This window comes from Sorex fumeus, unplaced genomic scaffold, assembly GCF_029834395.1.
Source record: "Sorex fumeus unplaced genomic scaffold, SorFum_2.1 ptg000037l, whole genome shotgun sequence".
Lineage (NCBI taxonomy): Eukaryota > Metazoa > Chordata > Mammalia > Eulipotyphla > Soricidae > Sorex > Sorex fumeus.
Genome location: NW_026606094.1, coordinates 5,238,790 through 5,260,638, shown reverse-complemented (window position 1 = coordinate 5,260,638; position 21,849 = coordinate 5,238,790). Strand labels below are relative to the sequence as shown.

General features: G+C 38.4%; 1 protein-coding gene across 2 annotated transcripts in view; it reads right to left on the bottom strand.

The window, feature by feature from the left end:
- POT1 (protection of telomeres 1) overlaps positions 1-13,712 on the bottom strand; it is a 90,192-nt gene extending 76,480 nt beyond the window's left edge. The window contains exons 1-3 of one of the 2 annotated variants that reach the window (XM_056118315.1): positions 13,533-13,712; positions 9,931-10,003; positions 5,480-5,571 (exon numbers count right to left, since the gene is read on the bottom strand). In XM_056118315.1, coding sequence (XP_055974290.1) covers positions 5,480-5,571; positions 9,931-10,003; positions 13,533-13,655 — 288 coding nt within the window. In that variant the 5' untranslated portion in view covers positions 13,656-13,712. The remainder of the gene's footprint in view (positions 1-5,479; positions 5,572-9,930; positions 10,004-13,532) is intronic. The other variant, XM_056118316.1, reaches the window with a different exon arrangement.
- Between the last annotated feature and the right edge of the window lie 8,137 nt (positions 13,713-21,849).

Below are 21,849 nucleotides of genomic sequence, written 5' to 3'. Positions count from 1 at the left end.
AAGTATTAAGGTGATTGCCTGGCACATGTTCAATCCCAGTTGATTCTAGGCACCACATATGGTCCCCAGAACTGTATATGTTCTCCAAGAACCACCAGGAGTGATGCTGAGCACCTCTTTATGTGGCTCCCAAACAAATAAAGCAAATCTTGGGCCAGGAAGAGAGTAAGGAATTAAAGTGCCTGATGTCCATGTGGCCAATCCAAGCTCAATAGCCAGCACCAGATGTCCACCACCCCACATCCAGTCCTACTGCTGGAAGAAACCCAGAGCACTGCCGGATGTGACCCAAATCACCTCATTAATATATATTTTAATATATTAGTGTATTGATAGCATAGAGGGTAGGGCATTTATCTTGCATGCGGCAGACCTGGGTTTGATTTCTCCATCCCTCTCGGAGAGTCTGGCAAGCTACCGAGAGTATCTTGCCTCCACGGCAAAGCCTGGCAAATTCCCCATGACGTATTCAATATGCCAAAAACAGTAACAAATCTCACGATTTGTTGTGAGACGTTACTGGTGCCCACTTGAGCAAATGAATGAACAACAGGAGGGCAGTGCTACAGTGTATAACAAAAAGCAATTCTTGAGGATCCCGAATTCATGCATCACTATGAGAAATGAGTTTAACTAGCCTCATCATAACAAAAAAACATGCATATATACATAGAGTTTCCATCAATTCTTCCCTCTTTGCTTCTATACTTCTGAAATCTCCCCCAAAGACTCCTGTAGCCTATGGTACTCATCCTTATCTACAAATTGCTGATTCTTTCACAAAAATTAAGTAGACTTTCATGTCATAGCCAGTTGCAGACTATAGTGTCTTTCAGATCATGCATTTAAATGGCTTTTTTTTCCCCTGAAGGAAGCTGAAGCAGATAGTTTCACGTCTTACTAATCAAAAATATCAAGAGAAAAGAAAAGGGAATTTAAATAGTAGATAGTTGAACAGCAATATACTATAATTTCCTGGCCCAAGTTCTCAAAACCTATAAAAATGTTAAAAGTGCACTTCTTTACAGAAAAGAGTTCATCTGAAATGAAACATAAACTTCTATTTCACTTATATTTCATTGTTTATAACCCATGAAAACGAAATTATTATTTAAATATATGCCGGCAACACATGTATGTCTACATCCTGAGGAACAAAGACACTGTTAATAGCATTTAGAGTTTTTGGCTTCTGGGAGGACAGGAGTCGGAGAAAATACCTTTTCTGGCTAATGTCCACATGTAAATGAGACATTATGCACATCTTTTTTTCTTTTTTCCATTTCCCCTTCTCTTAGCAAACTATTCAAACAGTTTTCTATTTTGAAGGGAAAGTAATAGGTATGTCATAATCTTTAAAATTAAGTTTTACCTGTTAACTTTATTAATATTCTCATTTTTATTCAAATTCAACCCTCCTTTTCCCCTTTAACATTTCTCAAAATATCGCCTTAAAAATATTAATTCAACGGACCTAATTCAAAACCTAGCAGCTTTTGGCAGAAATGTGAATGGACTATGCAGTAAGCTACGGCGCTGTGCCCCTCCCCCCCAGGGAGGGAAAGGGTGCCTGTTCCTTCTACCCCCCCTGCCCCCCCCCCCCCCCCCGCATGGTGGCTGCTGCCTCAGAGCCTATTGGACAGCTAGGTATGAGCTGGCAGTGACAGGGCAACTGTGGCCTCATGGAATGGGGGGCAGAACCGGTCCCGGCCCGCCAAGACCATGAGTTACGCCCCTCCTCACAAGAAGCTCTCCGGCACAGCCATGGCCCCAGAGGCACACAAACCAATCTTGGAACTACGTGGCTTTTGGCAGAAATCCCTCCAGACTTAATTAGTAAAATATCAGAAATCCAAAATCACGTGGCCCCTATCGCGAATGTGCAACATCATATGTTCTTCATAACCAGCAACAGAAAACATTATTTTATGATGCCTTTTCAGCAGGTCTGATTGTTAGGGGAAAATTCCAAATAATAATGGTGCATCTTTTGTCTAAATAATGAATGGAATCAAACTGGAGAGAGAGTTCAGTGGAAATCATCTGCCTCACAGGCAGGGGGAGGGGTAAGATGAGGGTTATATTGGGGTTCCTGGTGGTGAAAAATATGCACTGGTGAAGGGATGGGTGCTTGATCATTGTATGACCAAGACTTGAACCTGAAGCTTTGTAACTGTTCTCACGGTGATTCAATAAATAAATTAAAATATATATATTAATTCTGTTCTTATTAAATATTAAATTTTTAATAATTCAGAAATCTCATAACTATTAATTATGCTAAAACTTCCATTTTCAAGGACAAGAACAGTGAGTGTGCAAGTTTTTCGCCAGAAAGGTATATACAGCAGTTAAAAATAATACATCAATAAATTATATATTTTAGTTTACTCTAAAATAAGTTTCGATAAAAATTATATTTCAATAATTTATTGATTCCTACGCAATCTAAATGACTATACTTGTGTGTGTCCGTGGGTGGGTAGGTAGTAAGTGAGTGCACACAAGTACTTTCTACACTTTGTTTCCTAGCCCAATTCCATGATAACTAAGAAATAAATTTTTTTTTAGGATATTGCCTCATAGGTTTTGCTGTGTCATATCAATTATCTTAAAACTATCATTTCAGTCAGCTTTTTAAAACTGTATCTACAATCATCCTACTTATGATCCTGATTCAGTTTTGTTTTTGTTTGGGTGCAACCCCCATAAACTACCCACGAAGGTCTCAACAGAAAACATAGGAAAAAGGAAAGGATACAAGATTCAAAGTTCCCAAGAAAAGCAAAGTTTTCCAGAATACCATAGACTGGTACATTATCATTTAGAATCAAAGCAAGAATAAAGAGTTTAACAAATACAAGTAAAGCAATGCATTACCACCCAACTGACATTGCAAGAGGTAAGGCTGGAGAGAGAACAAAGGGACTAAGATGCTCACATTACACGTGGCCTATCCCAGTTTGACATTTTGATGTATGTATCCCAATACAATTCGTATTATTTGCTATGTCAGCAATCTATCACAATATTCTTCTAAATAATCTAACACAGACTTTAAAAGATTCCCTTAAAAACTTGAGAAAGAGTAAGTATGCATTTTAGAATATACTGAAAGAAAATTTTGTTCCCAATGTAGCAGCTTAATTTCAATGGCAAAATACTTCAAAGAAAGCATCAAATGAATAATAGTCACACACAACACTAACAAAATGTATAGTAGCAGATAACAAACAACAGCTAATAGTATTAAAATATTCAGAAATATACAGAAAATAAAAATTAATATTCATCATTTAAAAGTTTTTAACATCAGGACACAAGGAGCAAATGTTATTTCGGATGTATATGGAGCAGTTGTTAAAAAAAAAAAAACTGATGGCCCAGTGGAACAGTGCAGGAACTTAGATATATTTTGCCCTGCAAAAATATGGTTACAAGTTCAAATCCCCAGTGTTGCCACATGTACCTAATGCAACCTGGAAGCTCTGTATGTGCAATTCCCAGAGTTGCAGGAGATTTCTAGCCAGACCAAAGGCAGGCAGATGAAGGACTATGAAAGGGGTGTAGCCCCTAGTTGACACTTCTAAAAGAATGTGCAAGTGCCATGGCCAGGAAGGGTGACTGCTGGTAAATTCAGATATGTGTCAAAAACTGTAACACAAAATGAAAAGATTCAAAATAACACAGAGCTGAAATCAAAATAGGCACAGGCGCCAGAGCAATAGGACAGTAAGCAGGGAACTTGTCTTAAATCCCCAGCACCCCATTTTGGTCCTCAGAGCCACACCAGGAGAGATTCCCTGAGTGCAGAGCCAGAAGTAAGGCTTAAGCACTGCCAGGTGTGCCCCCAAACCAAAAGCAAAAGAAATAAAATAAGCACACAGGTCAATCAAACAGAACCAACAATCAAGAATTAAACCCTAAGAGTTTATGATAAGAGAGCCACAACAATAAAGTGGACCAGAAAGGTGGTCACTGAATTATTTCACACATATGTGGGATAAGAGAAACAAAGGGAACAGACAAGACCAGATGAAAACAAATTCTTGAACAGAGACCACAAAACTGAATTTACTAGAAGGGCAGGAAGAAGGGGGAACTGAAATAGAATTATGCATGGATGGTGGTGAAGGGATATTGGTACTCTGGCACTGAGCAGAGTATGGTAACACATATTTAGAAAAGCATGAAATTGCATACCTATGTAAATAAGCAGACCAAAATTTAAAGACAAAAAAATGTGCATATCTATATTACAGAGATATCCTCAATAACTGCTTGTAGGCACAACTCGAAGAAGGCAAAACTCAGTGAGCACTCTGGCTATGTGTGTGACACAACAACCTGATGTGTGATCCAGGTGACCATCACTGCCAGACATATACGTGATCCCTGCAATCACCAGTACATGATAAACAAGATAAGGGGGAGAGAGAAAAAAAAAACACTGAAAATTATGACACACATATGCACTACTCATCTATTTAAAAAAATATATATTTTTATTAAGGCACTGTGACTTACAAAGTATATCAAACAACTCAACAGTTCTGTGTTCGTTTGACCAAACACTTTAAACATCCAGCATAGTTTTTGAATTACTGTAAACTTTCCTATTGACTGTCTCTTACTGAAAGAAAAAATAAACTCAAAAAATAATTTAGAAAATAATGATAATAGAATACTGATGTAATATATTTGATTATATGAAGAAACAAATGATTTTCGATATGTAACAGAAGTGTGGTTAATGTCCACATAGAAATAAAGACATATTTACCTATATGAATCATTTTTATTTTAAAATTTTATATGAATACTTAGGTAGTACATACCTCTACACATAGACAGCCTAGTGGTTTTTTGGTTTGTTTTGTTTTATTCTGGGGCCCACAACTGGCTGTCGGCTCTGAGATCAGAGATCAATCAATCCTGATCCCTAAAATCCCGTTTTGAAGATTTAGGAAGCATTTCCAAAACAAAATATTCTGAGTATAACTATGAGTTAAGTTCACATTGTTTTTTTAAGTAAGAGCTTTAACTAAGTAAGCATCAACATACGTGTATTTTCTAAATATCATAATATTAAAAATGTCAAAAAAGTGAGGGAAAGCTGTCCCTTTCATGTAACAAAAATAATTTTTACACTATGAAAATACATTACAATGTCCTTAAGAATGTTCCAACTCTCGAGCTGCTGTGTGCTGCATTCTCTACGAGTGGGAAGAGGACCCTTCTAGCAGTGCTCAGAGGACCATGTAGTACCCAAGATCGAACCCAGACCTCTTGCATGCAGAGCATGTATTCTCGCTCACTATGTCCTCTCTGACACTAAATGCTGCTATTTTTAATAGTCATTTTCACATTCCCAAACCTTTACAATAAACCTCATTTGAAAAGGCTTTTCTCTGGACAACGTAGTATTACAAAGACTTTAAAATCTATTTCTAAAATAATAAACATAAATGTATCTTACCCCATCATAGAAAACTTTTGCACAGTCCTTTGCTAATTTTCCAAAAAACAGTATACTGATGGTGTTCGTCTCTGTATTTGAATTTCCTTCTTCTATAGAGAAAAAGACACACACTCCTTAGATATTTTTTTTTACACACATACAAGCAAAATAATGATAATTATATTCTAAGTTAAACAAAAACTAAACTATACATGCTTCAAATGTAATTATGGGTAAGAATATTTGAAATGTTAGGAACTCACTTTTTAATATACATTTCAAAACTAAAGATTGCTATATAGCACTAAGACCTAAACTTTCAAGTTTCTCTTGACTACATTTTACAAAAATTTTTACAAATATGACATTATAAAATAATCAGTATTTATTTTCCCACATTCATAATGGAAAGAATTATGCAGCAATAATTGTTTAATTTTTGTAGTACATAACATCACTCTCCAAGTATTTTATTTTTAATGAACTTTAGCTATCTACAGCTGGAGTGATAGCACAGTGGGTAGGGCTTTTGCCTTGCATGTGGTCGACCTGGCCGACCCGAGTTTGATTCCTCCGCCCCTCTCGGAGAGCCTGGTAAGCTACAGAGAGTGTCTCGCCCACTCGGCAATATTCGATATGCAAAACACAGTAACAACATGTCTCACAATGGAGACGTTACTGGGTCCGCTCAAGCAAATCGATGAACGATGGGAAGCTAGTGCTAGTGCTAGCAATCTACAATTCTCTAATTATATTTTGTGCTTTTGTTTCTGTTTTTGGGCCACACAGGCAATGCTTAGGGCTTATTTCTGGCTCTGCACGTGGGAATCACTCCTGGTGATACTAAGGGGATCATATTGTGATATTGGATCGAACGTAGGTGGGCCATATGCCAGGCAAGTATCCTACCGACTGTACTATCTCTCTGGATCCAGTACATTAAGTTTTAATCTAATCAATTGTGGTCTCCTCCCCTTCAGTATCTATATAGGGAAGAATAAAAGCACTGTGAATACAGTTAAGACAGTTATGTAAAAAACAACTTGGGAAATAAGAAACACAGATTCTACAAGTAACCGAATTTGAATATTCCAAGCTTTGGGGAAGAAGCTCATTAGCCATCCTTTCTCAGCAAGCATCTCTTTTAAGTAGTAATAGGAAGTTGGATGCTAAGATTTGTAAAGTTTCATTCAAACCTGCTTTCAACAAAAACAATAAACCCTGCTATCACATTAGACATGCATGCATTTATGAAGTACACAAAAGATCTTTCCACATTTCTCAGTCTTGTATGGCTCAGAACTCTGGCATCTGCTAGGCTATCGAGTCTAACTGCACCACTTAGTACACCCACCTATCATCTCCGTTCACTTAGCGCTTTGGTACAACACCTCAAAACAAATATATACACAAATTGAAAGATGACTTTCCCCAAACACAATGATTCATAATGAAAATGTAATATTTGCTTCTTTAATAGCCTAAATGCTCTATCAAATGTCTATTTTCAGCCATGACTGAGTAGCATAACTGGATTTATTCTTCAGTCATAGAAAAAAATGTAATATTTGCTTCTTTAATAGCCTAAATGATCTATCAAATGTCTATTTCCAGCCATGACTAAGTAGCATAACTGGATTTATTCTTTAGTCACACAATGTCCTGAAAATGGGGAACAATATAGAAAACTAGAAGAAAAAAGGTAGGAATCAATAATGATGTTAGAGAGCAGAAGGAAGAGGAAAGTAATCTCAAGAAGAAAAGTAAAGATGACTGGGAGATATCTCAGTGGGAATGGAGCTAATGCTCTGCATGCAGGAGATGGGAGTTTGATCTCTGAACCTACACAGTTTGCCAAGTATCACCAGGAACACTAAGTAGGGAGTAGCACTGTAGCACTGTCCTCCTGCTGTTCGTTGATTTGCTCGAGTGTGCACCAGTAATCTCTCCATTGTGAGACTTCCTACTGTTTTTGGCATACTGAATATGCCATGGGGAGCTTGCCAGGCTCTGCTGGGGGGGGTTGGATACACTTAGTAGTTTGCGGGGCTCTCCGAGAGGGGCAGAGGAATCAAACCCGGGTTGGCCACGTGCAAGGCAAATGCCCTACCCACTGTGCTATGGCTCCAGCCCGAAGTAACCCCTAAAAACTGCCAGTTGTGACCCAAATTTAAAAAAAAAGTGCACAAATTTTATGATTTCATCTTTTCTAAATAGCTGCATAGTTTTCTATTGTGTTGATGTATCAAAGTTTCTTTAACCAGTCATCTGTTCTCGGGCATGATGCATCAACTTGGAGAGTATCATGCTAAGTGAAATGAGTCACAGAGAGAGAGAAACAGACACAGAATGAATGCATTTGAGGAACATAAAGTAACAGAATGGGAGACTACCACCCAAGGATAATAGATATAAGGGCCAGGAGGATTGCTCCATGGCTTGGAAGGTGGCCTCACTTGTTGGGGGAAAAGTCAACTGGGATAGAGAAGGGACCACTAAATGAAAGATGCTTGGAGGGCTTGCTTGGGATGGGAGATGCGTGCTGAAAGTAGATGACAGACCAAACATGATGGCCACTTACTACCTGTATTGCAAACCGTAACACACAAAAGAAGAAAAAGAGTAAAAGGAAATGTGCCTGCCACAAAGGTGTGTTGGGGTGTGGGGGTGGGGAGTTGGCAGAAGGGATACTGGGAATATTGGTGGTGGAGAATGGACACTGGTGGGTACTCGATCACTGTATGACTGAAATGTAATCGTGAAAGCTTGTAAGTCTGTAACTGTATCTCGTGGTGAGTCATTAAAAAATATTAAATTTTTTTAAAAAATTAAAATGTGTGAACTACATGAAGCAAAAAATAAACATACAGAGTGTGCGGCAAAACTAGTAGTAACGAGAAGGGAAGAGGGAAAAGGCATAGGTCAATCAAGGGAAAGAGGTCCATCATAAGATAAGTGATAAAATTCACAGCCTATGTGACAAAACTAGTTTGTAACAATGCCCAATGGGACACAATGTGAACAAAACAAAAATTTTTCAGTTAAGTTTTTATGAAGGCACAGTGGTTTATAAAATGATTCATAGGTGAGTTTCAGGCATAGAGTATTCCAACACAAATCTCACCACTGGTAACAACTTCCCTCCACAATTGTCTCCAGATTTCCTCCCTGACAAGCAAGTTTGGGTGTTGAGTTTAGATATCACACTTTAAGGGTTGTTGGCGCTGTGCTTCAGGTATATACATATACTCCACCTCTTCCACTGATACACCCGAGTCCCTGATCCTTACCTGTCACCTTTCATCTGCGCCTTCTTAGATGCCCCCTTGATTCTTGTTCTTTTTCTACACCCTCCCCTCCCCAACTTCTTTGCTTCACTGTCTTTCTCATTTCTGTAATATAAGGTCAAGGGGAATGTAGGCATCCCTCCTTTGAAACCTTGCAAGACCCTCATTCTGTTACTCTATATACCAGAGACAATTAACACACCTAGAATCCTTCTTCTCGCATACTTCACTTAACATGGTATCCTCTAGTTTATCCAAGTTGTATCACATTGCATGATCTCATTCTTGCAATACACAGTATTGCACTATGTATATATACACCACATCTCTACTATTCATTCATCTGTTATTGGATACCTCGGTTGATTCCATATCCTAGCTGTTATGCTAAGTTCTGTAATGAATAATGGTGCAAATATGTCCTTTTCATTTTTTCTTTTTTGTTTCTGGGCCACAACCAGTTGTGCTGAGGGTTTATCTGGCTCTATGTTCAGGATCGATCCTGGCAGTGCTTGGGGGACCTTATGGGGTACAGAACAGAGATGGAACCAAGGTCAGACACATGCAAGGCAAATGCCCTACTCACTATAGTATAATTCTAGCCCCAGCATCTGTCCCTTATGAGTGGATGTTTTTGTTTTGGAGGGTAGATGATATCAAGAAGGAAAATTATCAGGTTATATGAAAACTCCATTCTTTTCTGAAAAATCTCTATCCTGTTTCCAAAGGTGTGGAACCAAACATAATCCCACCAGCAACGGACAAGAGTCCCTTTGTCAACACATTCCGACCTCACCAACATAGAACATAGATTATTTCCACTTTTTTTTTTTTTTTTTTTTTTTTTTTTTTGGTGAGAGGGGCACCTGCACCGGGTAGTGCTCAAAGAAAGAAAGATAGATAGATAGATATTTCTGCTGTGCTTGTATGTGTATATATAAAATTACCCAATATGGAGGATTGGAAAGGGTTCCAGTCTTGCATTGAGCCGCCAGATTTGATCCCATATGGTACATTTGATACCATATAGCACCCCACATGATACATGAAGCCCTCCCAGGAGTAATCCCTAAGCACAGCCAGAAGTAAGTACTGAGCACTGTCAGGTGTGGCCCCAAAACAAAAACAAACCAAATTTCAGATTACAGACAAAACCGTAAGCTAAAATGGTCTATTACATACCTTGTAATTCAATCTTCAAAGCAGCTGTTCTGTTCCCACCATTAGTTAAAGAAGATGTAAGTGAAAGCTTTCCCTGAAATGAGAAATTACAGACAGGTCAAAAGGCCTTATTGTAATAACATGATATAAATAATATGAATTGTTTTTGAAAATCAATAAATGTTATCTTTTAAGAAAAATCTAGATTCAACTCACCTTTCATGACATTTTTTGAAGAAAAATCAGAGGCATTAAAACTTCTCCAGGTTATAATTTAATTTCTTTTAACAATATTACTAGCTAAATTTTTAGCAGTTCCTCATTATATAAGGATTAGTTAGCTCAGCCTCTTTTACATACCTAATCCTTATAAAATCCTAAATATAAAATACTAAATACTAATTCTCATAAAGTACTAAAACCTAAGATACTGTTTCCTATCTAAGAAAAAACAATGAAGTCTGGGGGAAGAAATAATTGTAAAGTAGATAGATCACTTGCCTTGCATGCAGTTAAAAACCCAGATCTAATCCCCAGCATCACATACTGTCCCCCAAATCCTGCCAAGAGAGATCCCTCACTATAAGGCCAAGAATAAGCTCTGGGCACTGCCAGATTTTACCCAAAATCAGAAAAAGAAGGAAGGAAGGAAGGAAGGAAGGAAGGAAGGAAGGAAGGAAGGAAGGAAGGAGAAGAAATGAAACTGCACAAAGAATAAAATTAAAATTTAAGGAAAAATTTTAAGTGTATATGATTCACCTATAATTAAGAACTGTGCAGATGAGTAAATGAACTAATGCAAAATTAAAGTTCAATCTTTGTTTTGCTTCTATAATCAACTCAGTGAGGCTTAAGGTTCATTAGATCTAAGTTAAAATGAAGTACTTAGTGTAGATTCTTTCTACAATTTCTTCTGGTTCTAAAACTTAATGATTATGGGTTGGAGAGAGAGTTCAAAGCAAATGTTCTGTAAGTCAAAGGCCTGGATTTGCACCTCTGTATCACACGGTCGCCTGAGCACTGCAGGAAGAGAAGACCCACCATTCCAAGGCAGAGAGTGCATCACTGGCTGCACTGGCTGTGGCCAAACCCCACCATGCCCTCAAAAAAATAAACCCCAAACTTAATAATTTTATGAACAAATATATGATGGCGCTCTTTGAAAACTCCTCTACATGAGTATAGTTTAACAAAATTTTAAAAATATACTGTATATCTCTCACACTAATATTTTAAACTTTGATATAACCAATCCCAAATTAATAGTTGTGACTATGCATTAATTTAAAACATAAAGTTAGAAATCAGAAAAAAATACACATGGCCATGAATTACACATTCCATCAAAAATAAATGAATATGAGGGACATGGCTCAACAAACTAGAGTACAGGCTTTGCATGATAAAGGCCCAGGTATTACTCCTGGTATCACATGGTCCAGGTCTTACTCCTGGTACCACATGGTACAGTGCCAGAAATATTACCTGAGCAGGGAGTAGTCCCCAAGCAACAGTGACATGCTGAGCATGATCCAAAAAAGCAAAAAACTAAAAGAGCAGACATCAAAATTAAGAGTCAGGAGCCAGTAAAGTGGTCAGAGGAACTGGGATCTATCATCAGCACCAAATTGCCCTCCCACCCATTGCCTGGTACCCTCCAACGACCACCAGGGAGGCCCTGGCACAGAAGCAGTATAGAATTCTCTGAACTACTGAAGAAACTGGCCATGTACTGCCTCTGGATTCCTTGAGCACCACGTGGGAGAAACTCCTCAAATAAGATGATTAAAAAGTAAACATAATTCAATAATGGAGTACATATATACTTGAATTAAATAAGTTAATAAACATTAACTGTTATTATTTTCCTATTTTTCTACCACTTTCCCATCTTTCCCTGACATAATATAAGTCCAGGATCAATTCTCACCTATATTGCTGCAGTTGATTTAACTAAATATCCTTTCTCTAATTTTGCTCTCTGAATAAATTCTTTACCAAGAAGACAGAGTAGGGGGTATGGAGCCTCCAGCTGGTGAATCTGTATCTGTGAGGCGAGTGCATCAGCACCCTAATGGCACCTTCAGACTTCCAGATACCCCAAAATTGCTGCTGTGTCTTTGGCCAGACCCCAAAAATTTGGGGCAAAGTTTACTAAGAAAGTAAATGGCCAAAATTTAGGTATGTGGGAGACACACCCACAAACCACCTCCAGTTCAGCTATATGATTGGAGGCAAGGCCTCTCTTGCTCCTGATCAAACTGTTTAATGGCCATGATCCCAGAGACTCAGAGACAAATCTCGGAACCCAGTGGCTTTTGGCAGAGACGCAACCAGTCCCTGTGATGGGCTATCGGCGCCAGACCACCCAGGGGAGAAAGGGTGTTGTCCCTCAGCCTGCTCATCCTTGGCGGCTCAGTGGCCGCCATCCTCCAGAAGCCAATGGACAGTTAGGTTTGGGCCCGCAGTCATGAGACACATGGGGCCTCAAGGGATGGGGGTGGAGCCGGCCCTTTCCTCCCTGCCTCAACGAGACTCCAAGTCATCGCCCACGAATGGCCTGTCTGGCTCCCGATCAAGGTGCTTCACGGCCACGATCCAAGAGACTCAAGAACAAATCTCGGAACCCAGCAGGTTTTGGCAGCAATCCCTCCAGATTCAGTTGTTAAAATTTCGGAATTCCAAAATGCATGGCCACTACGGCAGCTGTGCGACATCATATGTTATTCATAACCAGCAATAGAAAACAAAGTGTCTATAGTTGCCTTTTTGGCAGATCTGAGTGTTGGGGTAAAATCCCAAACAATAACGGTGGGTATGGTGGCAAAATATTGAATGTAATCAAAGTAGAGAGAGAGTAATGTGGAAATCATCTGCCCCACAGGTACGGGGACGGTGTGGGATGGGGGGCATACTGGGGGATTTGGTGGTGGAAAATGGGCACTGGTGAAGGGACTGGTGTTTCATTGTATCACTGAGACTTAACCCGAAAGCTTTGTAACTGCTCTCATGGTGATTCAATAAACAAAATTATAAAAAAAGGCAAAAAAATAAGTAAGGTGGAGTTCATGACCAATTCAATCAGCCTAAGCAATGGGTGAATAAATAGCAATACTCATACCAAAAAAAAAAGAGAGTAGTTTGACCCAGAATGAATTATAAATTCAGTGGTTAAGATATGTCAAGTGTCTCCTATAGGCTTTAGTATAACATCAAAGTTTCTCAAAATGCATGACAACTGTTTTAACTAAAATGAAGATATAAATCTAGAACCAAAAGCTCTTAACCCAAAGTTCTGAACCAAGAGCTCTCCTATGTTCCAATATCACAATACTAATAACACACTAGATTAGGTAACCTGCCAAACAAACCCCAAAACAAACATTCCATCAGCAATCTATTTATTGGTTTTACACCTCCAAAATTCATCCCACAAATAATTCAGAGAAGAATTCAACATTGTTTGCTAAGTGTACTAAATATTATTAGCATCAGAATATTCCATCCCAAATGTTTTAACAGATAAAAAACATTTCTAAAACAATTCTCATAAATAAGCTCAACATAAAACTTAGCATTCCTTTACGAAGACAAAAAAAATTATGAAGTATGAAAATGCTTACCTGAACGTATTTCTTGCTATAATCACAACCTGGATGCAGTGATCTGAAATCTACTTTCTGTAATTTACTTAGTGTTTCCACTTCAGGCACCCCATTGACTTCTTTTATTAGTTCAAGTGGCATATCAAAACCGCTTCACAGTGCTGGCCAAAGCAAATTTACTTAGGGAAGTGAGAAATGTGCTACTGAAAACACAAATATCAAAATGTAGTCAATAAATTGTTTTACACTTTGAGTTTTAATTTCCTTTAGTATTCACAGTTGGGCATTGGGGTAGAAGGTGGCTCACTCAATAATTATTTTACTGCAAGCGTCAATACAGGCACTCTCCTGAAGCACTGACATTTAATCCTTTTGACTTTAATTTTGTATTTGGAAAAAGTGCTTCTAAAAAACCATTTTTGATGTGTGAAAACCACACCAACAATTACCTTTACTACTCTGCTTTAAAATACACAAACTCTCGGGAAAAAGAGGGTGGGAGAGGGGCTGGGTGCTTTGACGATAAAATATTATGTACAAAAAGTCTGCACCAAAGCTCATTCCTCTGAAATACATATTGCCTCCATCCTCTAACCCCAACGAAAAAGGAACAATGAAACTAATGTCAACTTGTGCCCTAGAGGTTCCATCTAACTTCTCAATTCTCCTGACTGGGGCATCCAAGAGTTGTCAACCCACCCCAAGCCCAAGTATCCTAAGGGCTGAGCCAAACAACTCCAATGGGCTAGTCAGAAAATGTCAAGCAGATGTGGAACACAGCAGGCTCACGATGAAGACAAACAAAAAGAATTTCCATGCGAGGACGACCCCAACAGTTTATTTAAAACGAAATCGGCCCTGCTCTAATAAAAAAAATAAGAATGAAAAGAAATTCGCATGCGGATCAAAAAATTCACATGCTGATCCACAGTACCAAGTCAAAACCTACTTGGAAAGTCACTTACCCGCGCGCTGGAAACAAACACGGAAGCGTTTAGCGCGGCGCTCGCGTGACGTCACGCGCACGCCGGCGGGCCCGCGTCCGCGCACGCGCACACCGAATTCGGTGCTGCCGGGCGGCCGGCTCCCGCTGCTTAGGGAGGGATGCGCTGCGTATAGTTTGCGGAGCCTAAAAAAAAGTTTCTGGGCAGTTTCCCTGTTAACCGAGCGATCACGCGGAAGCGGTTGCTGGGACGGAGCGGGAGAAACGACTGGGAAAGGCCCAGCGTCCCCTGAGCCCCGCCCCCGTCAGTTTCCTCCGTTCCCGGTGGAGTTTGGGGCTGCAGGAACCGAGCTCAGCCGTCAGCGATTCCTAAATCTTGGCATCTTTTAAAAAGATTTTACCGAACCAGGGCGGGATTTGAGGTTTTTTGTTTTTGTGGGGTTTTTTTTTGGTGAACTGGAAAGCCCTGCGAGTAGCACGATTCCGTTCACTTGTTTTCTTTCCCCAGAGACAACTGTCCAAGTGTGACTGGCAGAATTGGTGTGAAGCTCTAGGCGGATTTTCTAGGGCTCTGATTTTGGAAAAGAGGGACTAAAGCATTGTTCGTTGTGACTCTTGCGAATTTTTGTCCTATGCTAATGCTTATTTAAATTGCATCACCACAACGCAAAGCCATGATGTAATAAAAATGTAATTTATTTTCAGAATAATGAAGCTCTCTCTTTGACTTGCCTTAGCGTTTCATCCGTGAACAGTGAATGTGAAACCTAAGACTTGTGTTGTAGCACAATGCATTTATGAGCATCTACGGCGACTTCAGGGCCGTCGGGAAGCCAGTCATGGGACCGGCTGGTGCTCTCCAAAAGGGCTCATTTCTTCTCTACCTCTTCTTTCTTAGGTTCTTGTTTTAGCGTGTAATCGGCCAGAGCCGCAATGATTGCATCTTCAGCTAGGAAGAGAGAAGTGCAGTTCCATGCGGGCAAAGCAGAGTTCCTTAGCCATTTCTGTGCCATATCTGATAATCAAATCCGTTTCCAGGGTCTTTTCCTATCAGGGTCTTTAGACATATCTGAGGGTCAAAGCTTTTTCCAGAGTCTTTCCCAAAACTCCAGGCATTCGATGGATGATGAGCTGAAGCAACTGCAAAAGAGCTAACAATACAGTCTTCCCCCATTCATCTATGTGAAGCTGCCATTTCATCACATCACCACATGCTGGAGCCCTACCCGTGTCTCATCAAGGGAACCCACTCTTCTAGAGTTTCGTCATCATCAGCAATATGCTTGTCATAGAGCTGGCCCAGAGCTGACAGATTCCAGCCTGCACACAAGAAGTCCTAAACTGCCAGTCTCATTTACACTTACTTATTTGGCTAATCCACAGAGTAAGCTTAGTAAGTGCCCAAGGCATATGTAAGGCCTAAATATTTGTTAAAGTGAAGAAATGCTCAGAGAAGCAATGTTTAATCTTCAGTCACCTCTGTCTTTCCTTTCTCTGTCACCCCCAACATTCATCACACTGAAACTGGCATTGCCAATATGACTGAAATTATCTTTGTTGCTAAACCAAAAAAAAATGGTTTTAGGCTTTCTTAACTCTATTAACACTTCAAGCTTGCCTTTTAAAAAATTGTTTTCATTTTGCTAACGTGTCTTATTTTACCTTATTTTCTACTAATTAATAGTAAGAAGTAAATCATACCATAAAATTCCATTATTCTCATTAACTTTCCAAACCTCGTTGTTTATTCTTGTAATGATACAGGGACTCAAACCCAGAGCTTCCCACAGGCTTAACTACTAAGTTAAGCTTATATGGCCAGTTGCTGAGACACATCACAACCCTACCATTAACTTTTTAATATTGACATTCTTGAAGTACATTTTCTTAACACTCAATGTTTCAAATATTTCCTTTCGTATTAATGGCAGTCATTAATACACTTCTATTGTACCTCTGAATCTCCTGAAAGCTCTTGCTATTGTGCTGTATTCTCACAGAATGACAATAACTTCTATGTTTTACTAAATTTTTTTGCAGTAATATCTGGGTTAAATTAATTGAAAGTCTTTGCCATGTAATCTGATGGCATTTCTGTTTGATTCTAATAAGTATTTCAATTTATACAACCTTATTTCAATAAAACATCAATTTTATATAGTTTTAGGCTTAAAATAACTCAAATTTATAGCAAAATAATTTTAAATTGTTTATATAATATTATGCAATTTTTCAGTGCACATTAAGACAGTAAAATAGTATTGTGTATAGAAGATTGAGAAAAACACAAGTGCCCATTGAAAATCTTTCCCCTGAGTTTACTTATGTAACTTTTAGTGTCTGTCAGATTCAGTTCAGTGGCTGTTCTTTCTGAGAGAAATGCTAAGGAATATCTAGCAACAGAAAATTAGAGTTTAAAGCTAATTGATCATAATTACAGATTCCTGTGTGTCAGGTAATTCAAGGGCTAAGCATGAAGGGACAAAATTTCATTAGGAAGAAAAAAGCAGTCTGTTTGGATCATACCATGTGGCAGCAAAGCTATCACACTTTCAGTAAAAAGAGTACCATTGAGATAAATATTTTTGTTTCAATTTGGGGGCCACACCCAGCAGTGCTCAACAGTTATTCTTGACTTTGTGCTCAGGGATCACTCCTGGCTTGGCTCAGGGGACCATAAGCATATCGTACTGGGGATGGAATCGGGACTTGGCTGCATGTAAGTGCCTGAGCCTTGTAGTATCTCTGGCTATATAAAATAGGATATATTTTGCTTAAATTATAACAAAAATGGATATATGCTGATATTATAATATAGAGTAATAAATCTGCATTCACAATCTTGAATGTAAGGTTCCATTAAAAAAAAAATCTTTCACTAAGAGCTGCAGGTCTCTGGTAGAGAGTACCACAATCCCTAAGTAAATGGTAGTGTTGGTGTTTCTTTGCAGTGATGGTAATACCAACGGGGTGAGGAAGGACATAGCAGAGCTGGGGGGAGAGAAATTAAGGAGGAATTAACAAAATTTCATAGTATACACAACACAGAAGAGGTTTTCTTTTTGATGTGCTGTTCCCATTCACCCATTTCAAAAAAAAAATATCGATTTCACAGGGAAGGAATTGGTTTATACTCAGATTTATACAAATATGATGGAGGCAGGAAGATAAAAAATAATAAGAAGAGAGGCGCTGTAATAAAAGGTAGTTTAGTCAGCCTTTGGAAATGTTCAAGTAGAACGTTTATGTGATGAGTTTAGTGTTTCTTCTACATTTTTTATACCATGAAGTTATTTCTTAATGTATCCCACTATAGCACCCGCATCTAAAGCATGTTTTCCTTTATAATGGTAAAACTAAAAATTTGCGTGAAATATCTTTTGAAACGACAATGTTCTAGCTCTAAAATGTTGGAAGTTTCAGCAACACATAACAATTTGTTAGCCTGAGATTTCTGCCCTTTCTTTCCCTCTCTATTGAGTCATCAAAAATAGGAACAATTTCAAATCCTTTATGAAGAGAACTTTTAAAGAATACCAGGTTGATTAAAAGTCACATTAAAAAATTAATAATAATTCAGAACCATTTACTTCAGGTTCAAAATGCATTTTTAACACAAAGGAACATTTTGTGAATTTGTTAGATCTTTCTCAGTTAGTTGAAATAGAATCTGCATTAATTTACTTTGTTAATACATTTTCACAAGGAAATAGAAAAGTCTGTTTAATATTGTTCTCTTGATGAAAATTGATGGTATTTTATTCATTTTTCACTTGTGTACAAAGAAGTGATATTTTCTCTGGTGTAATGATAGTTTATCTTCCCTTCTCACAACTTTCCCACCAGTGATTGTATATTGTTAAGATGATAGGGTCACTGCCACTATGAATTTGAGAATAAAATATCTATGTTCGCCCTACTTTTATCTAATATTTGGTAGTGGAAAATTAGTTTAAGATATTTCTCTTATTATTAGAGCAAAATAGAAATGATTGCTGTATTTGAAAAACTTCAGTTTAATTTCTGTGGCATATTCGATATGCCCAAACCAGTAACAAGTCTCACAATGGAGACATTACTGGTGCCCGCTTGAGCAAACCGATGAACAACAGAAGGACAGTGCCACAGTGCTACAGTTTAATTTTGGTATTTTAACCTAGAAATGCTGTCAGAGTCTGCAAAAGAATTGAAGAGAAAGAGAGAAAAATGTTTTGACTTTTCTACTTATTTTCTTATGACGATGATCTAAATGGTTCAAAATCCTAAGGTGCATGTAATAATAGTCTGTGGGTTTTTCAAATGATAAAAAATAAAATTTATTTCTTTTGCCCTTTGTATTTCATAACCAAAAGATCTTTTTAATGTACTTAAGTTATCTGTTAATTCTAATCATATTGGAATATCAATATAAAGTTTAGATTCTAGATAGTCTTCCTAATTCTAATCAATAATCTTCTTCCACATTAGAAATGCCTTTTAAATTTAATTTAGGATCCATATCCTTTATACCAAACCATATGTTCCTCCTTCAGAAAATCCTAGTGTCAGGTTGAAGAGATAGCCTAAGCTATGCATGTAGGAAGCCTGGGTTTGCTCTCCAGTGCCACATGCTCCTTTCAGCACTGCCAAGAGCAACCCCTTGAGCACGAAGCTGGGAGTAGCCCCTGAGAATGACCAGGTGTGGTCCAAAATCAAAATACAAAAATGAAAATGAAAAATTGAAATTCTGTACTCTGCCACAGTTATGGATTCAGGAATGGGCATGTTACCCAATGCAAGGTTGAGAGAGATGAAATAATAATAATTGCTAACTACTGGGAGAGATTATTCACATTACACAGGAAACATGAAAAATCAGCACACGTCTCCCTGGTACCAAGTAAGGAAGCATGTAGATCGAGTACTCCAATATTAAATGAAAAATATGGATCCAGATTTAATATAGAGCCAGTCTGTGTGAGTGAAAAGGTCACAATTTTTAAAAATCATTCAGTCTTGATGTAGAGTTAAGATCTTTAATCAACTAATCAGAAATCTCACTTCTCTGGTTATATGATTTAGATATCCTTTTTGTTCATTATTTCAAGGTATTATTTTTATGTCAATCAAAAACAGTTCTTAAAAAAATAAAAACGGGGTGGTACTATCCTCCCATTGTTCATCAGTTTGCTCCAGCGGGCCCAGTAACGTCTCCATTTTGACATCTGTTGTTACTGTGTTTGGCATATTGAATATGTCACAAGTAGCTTGCCGTGCTCTCGGTAGCTTGCCGGGCTCTCCAAGAGGGGCAGAGGAATCGAACCCAGCTCAGCCGGGCTGGCTGCGCACAAGGCAAATATCCTACCACTGTGCTATCCCTCCAGCCGCCCTTCCCCCCCCCAAAAAACAGGGAATTATTAGGTATATGATGAGCTTGAGCTATAGCACAACAGGTAGGAGGGTTGCCTTGCATGCGACCGACCTGGGTTCAATTCCTCTGTTCCTCTCAGAGATACCGGCAAACTATCGAGAGTATCCTGTCTGCACTGCAGAGCCTGGCAAGCTCCCCGTGGCATATTTGATATGCCAAAAATAGTAACAACAAGTCTCACAATGGAGATGTTACTGGTGCCCACTCAAGCAAATTGATGAATAGGAGGACAGTGCTATGATCTGCAACATTACTAATAATATCTATTTAACAATAGCTAGTACTGAGATAGAACCAAGGAAAAATAGCTTCTAAGGATTCTAATTTTAACTTTACTTTCTTTAATTTTTTTTTAAAAATCAGTTTTTTTTTGGGGGTTGAGGAAATTAATTTGTCTTTATTGAAGCATCCTACAACATTCAAAAGTTTCATTAGTGAATTGACAGTCATCGCATTCCCTTTGCAGTTAAACACACATGGTTTCCCTATCATGATTCATTTCTTGATTTTTGTATCCCAAACATTGATTTCCCATCAATTATAAACTAGTATTTCCAACATCATACAAGAAATATCCCCTTAAATGTTTCCAATTTATTTTTATTTTTCCCAAACCCTCCAATTTATTTTTAATTGTCAAAATTCAGAAGTTTTCAAAAGTAGAGAAGATGTCACTCCCTCCACAATACCTTTCAATGGTTTTTCTAGTCACTCAGAAAATAGAATCACGCTTCTCACCAGCTTTGTTTTTGTATAAAAATATTGTCTCTCAGTCTCTGCTAAATTGTTCCGACTGTCCTTTCTTTTTTTTTTTAACATTCTAAGCACACAACCTAAAAATATCTTTCCCATATGTTCATGAAACTTTCTTCCTTCAACATGTTTTAGCAAGACTATAGACTATCTAATTCTACAATCTCATGAGGAATCGAATCCTGGATGTTATAAAGAGAAAATCATTTGGGAAAGAGCCTCTGGAAGAAATAATACCTATGGTGTAGTGATGCAGCCAGACTCAGGACATCACAGATCCATACTACTACTATCTACTGCCAGGAGCTCACAGGTCTCCATGAACAACACCACTAAAAGTCAGATGGTGCCTGAGAACAGATGACGGGTTAAAGAAGCTTGGTACATTTACACAATGGAGTACTATATAGCTGTTAGAAAAGATGAAATCATGAAATTTACATACAAGTGGTACTACATGGAAAGTATCATGTTAAGAGAAATGAGTCAGAAAGAGAGGGATAGACATAGAACGATTGCATTCATCTGGGGAACATAAAGTAACAAAATAGGAGACTAACACCCAAGAGTGGCTGAGATTAGTACCAGGAATTTTGCTCCATGGCTTGGAGGCCAGCCACACATGCTAGGGGAAAAGGGAGCTCAGATAGAGAAGGGAGCACCAAATAAAGGGTGTTGGGAGGATCCTCCAAGGATGGGAGAAGCATGCTGAATGTAGACTGTAGACCATACATGATTGCAAAGCAATGCCTCTTTTGCAAAAGGAGAGAGAGAGAACAAAAAGGAATGTCCTGCCACATAGGCACGATGGGATGAGGGGGGGTGGGTTGGGGGTGGGAGCAATACTAGGACCCGTGGTGGTGGAAAATGGGCACTGGTGGAGGGATGGGTACTTGATCATTGTATAACTGAAACCCAAGCACAAAAATTTGTAAGTCTACAACTGTACCTCATGGTATTTCACTAATAAAAATTAAAAAAAAAGAAAAGTCAGATGGATGATAACAATAATGCTACCTGTAAATAATATCTGGGAGAAAGGAAGAGAAACATATCTTATGAGATGGTCCTTAGGACAAGGGAATTCTATAGGGCCCATTCTACTAGGAACCCCTATCCTGCTATTTGAAAACAACTTTACAATTCTTCCCATTTCCGAGTTATGGAATTATCCTGAAAAACTCTCATGCTTTAGACATTTTTTAATAAAAATAAGCAAGTTCTCACTT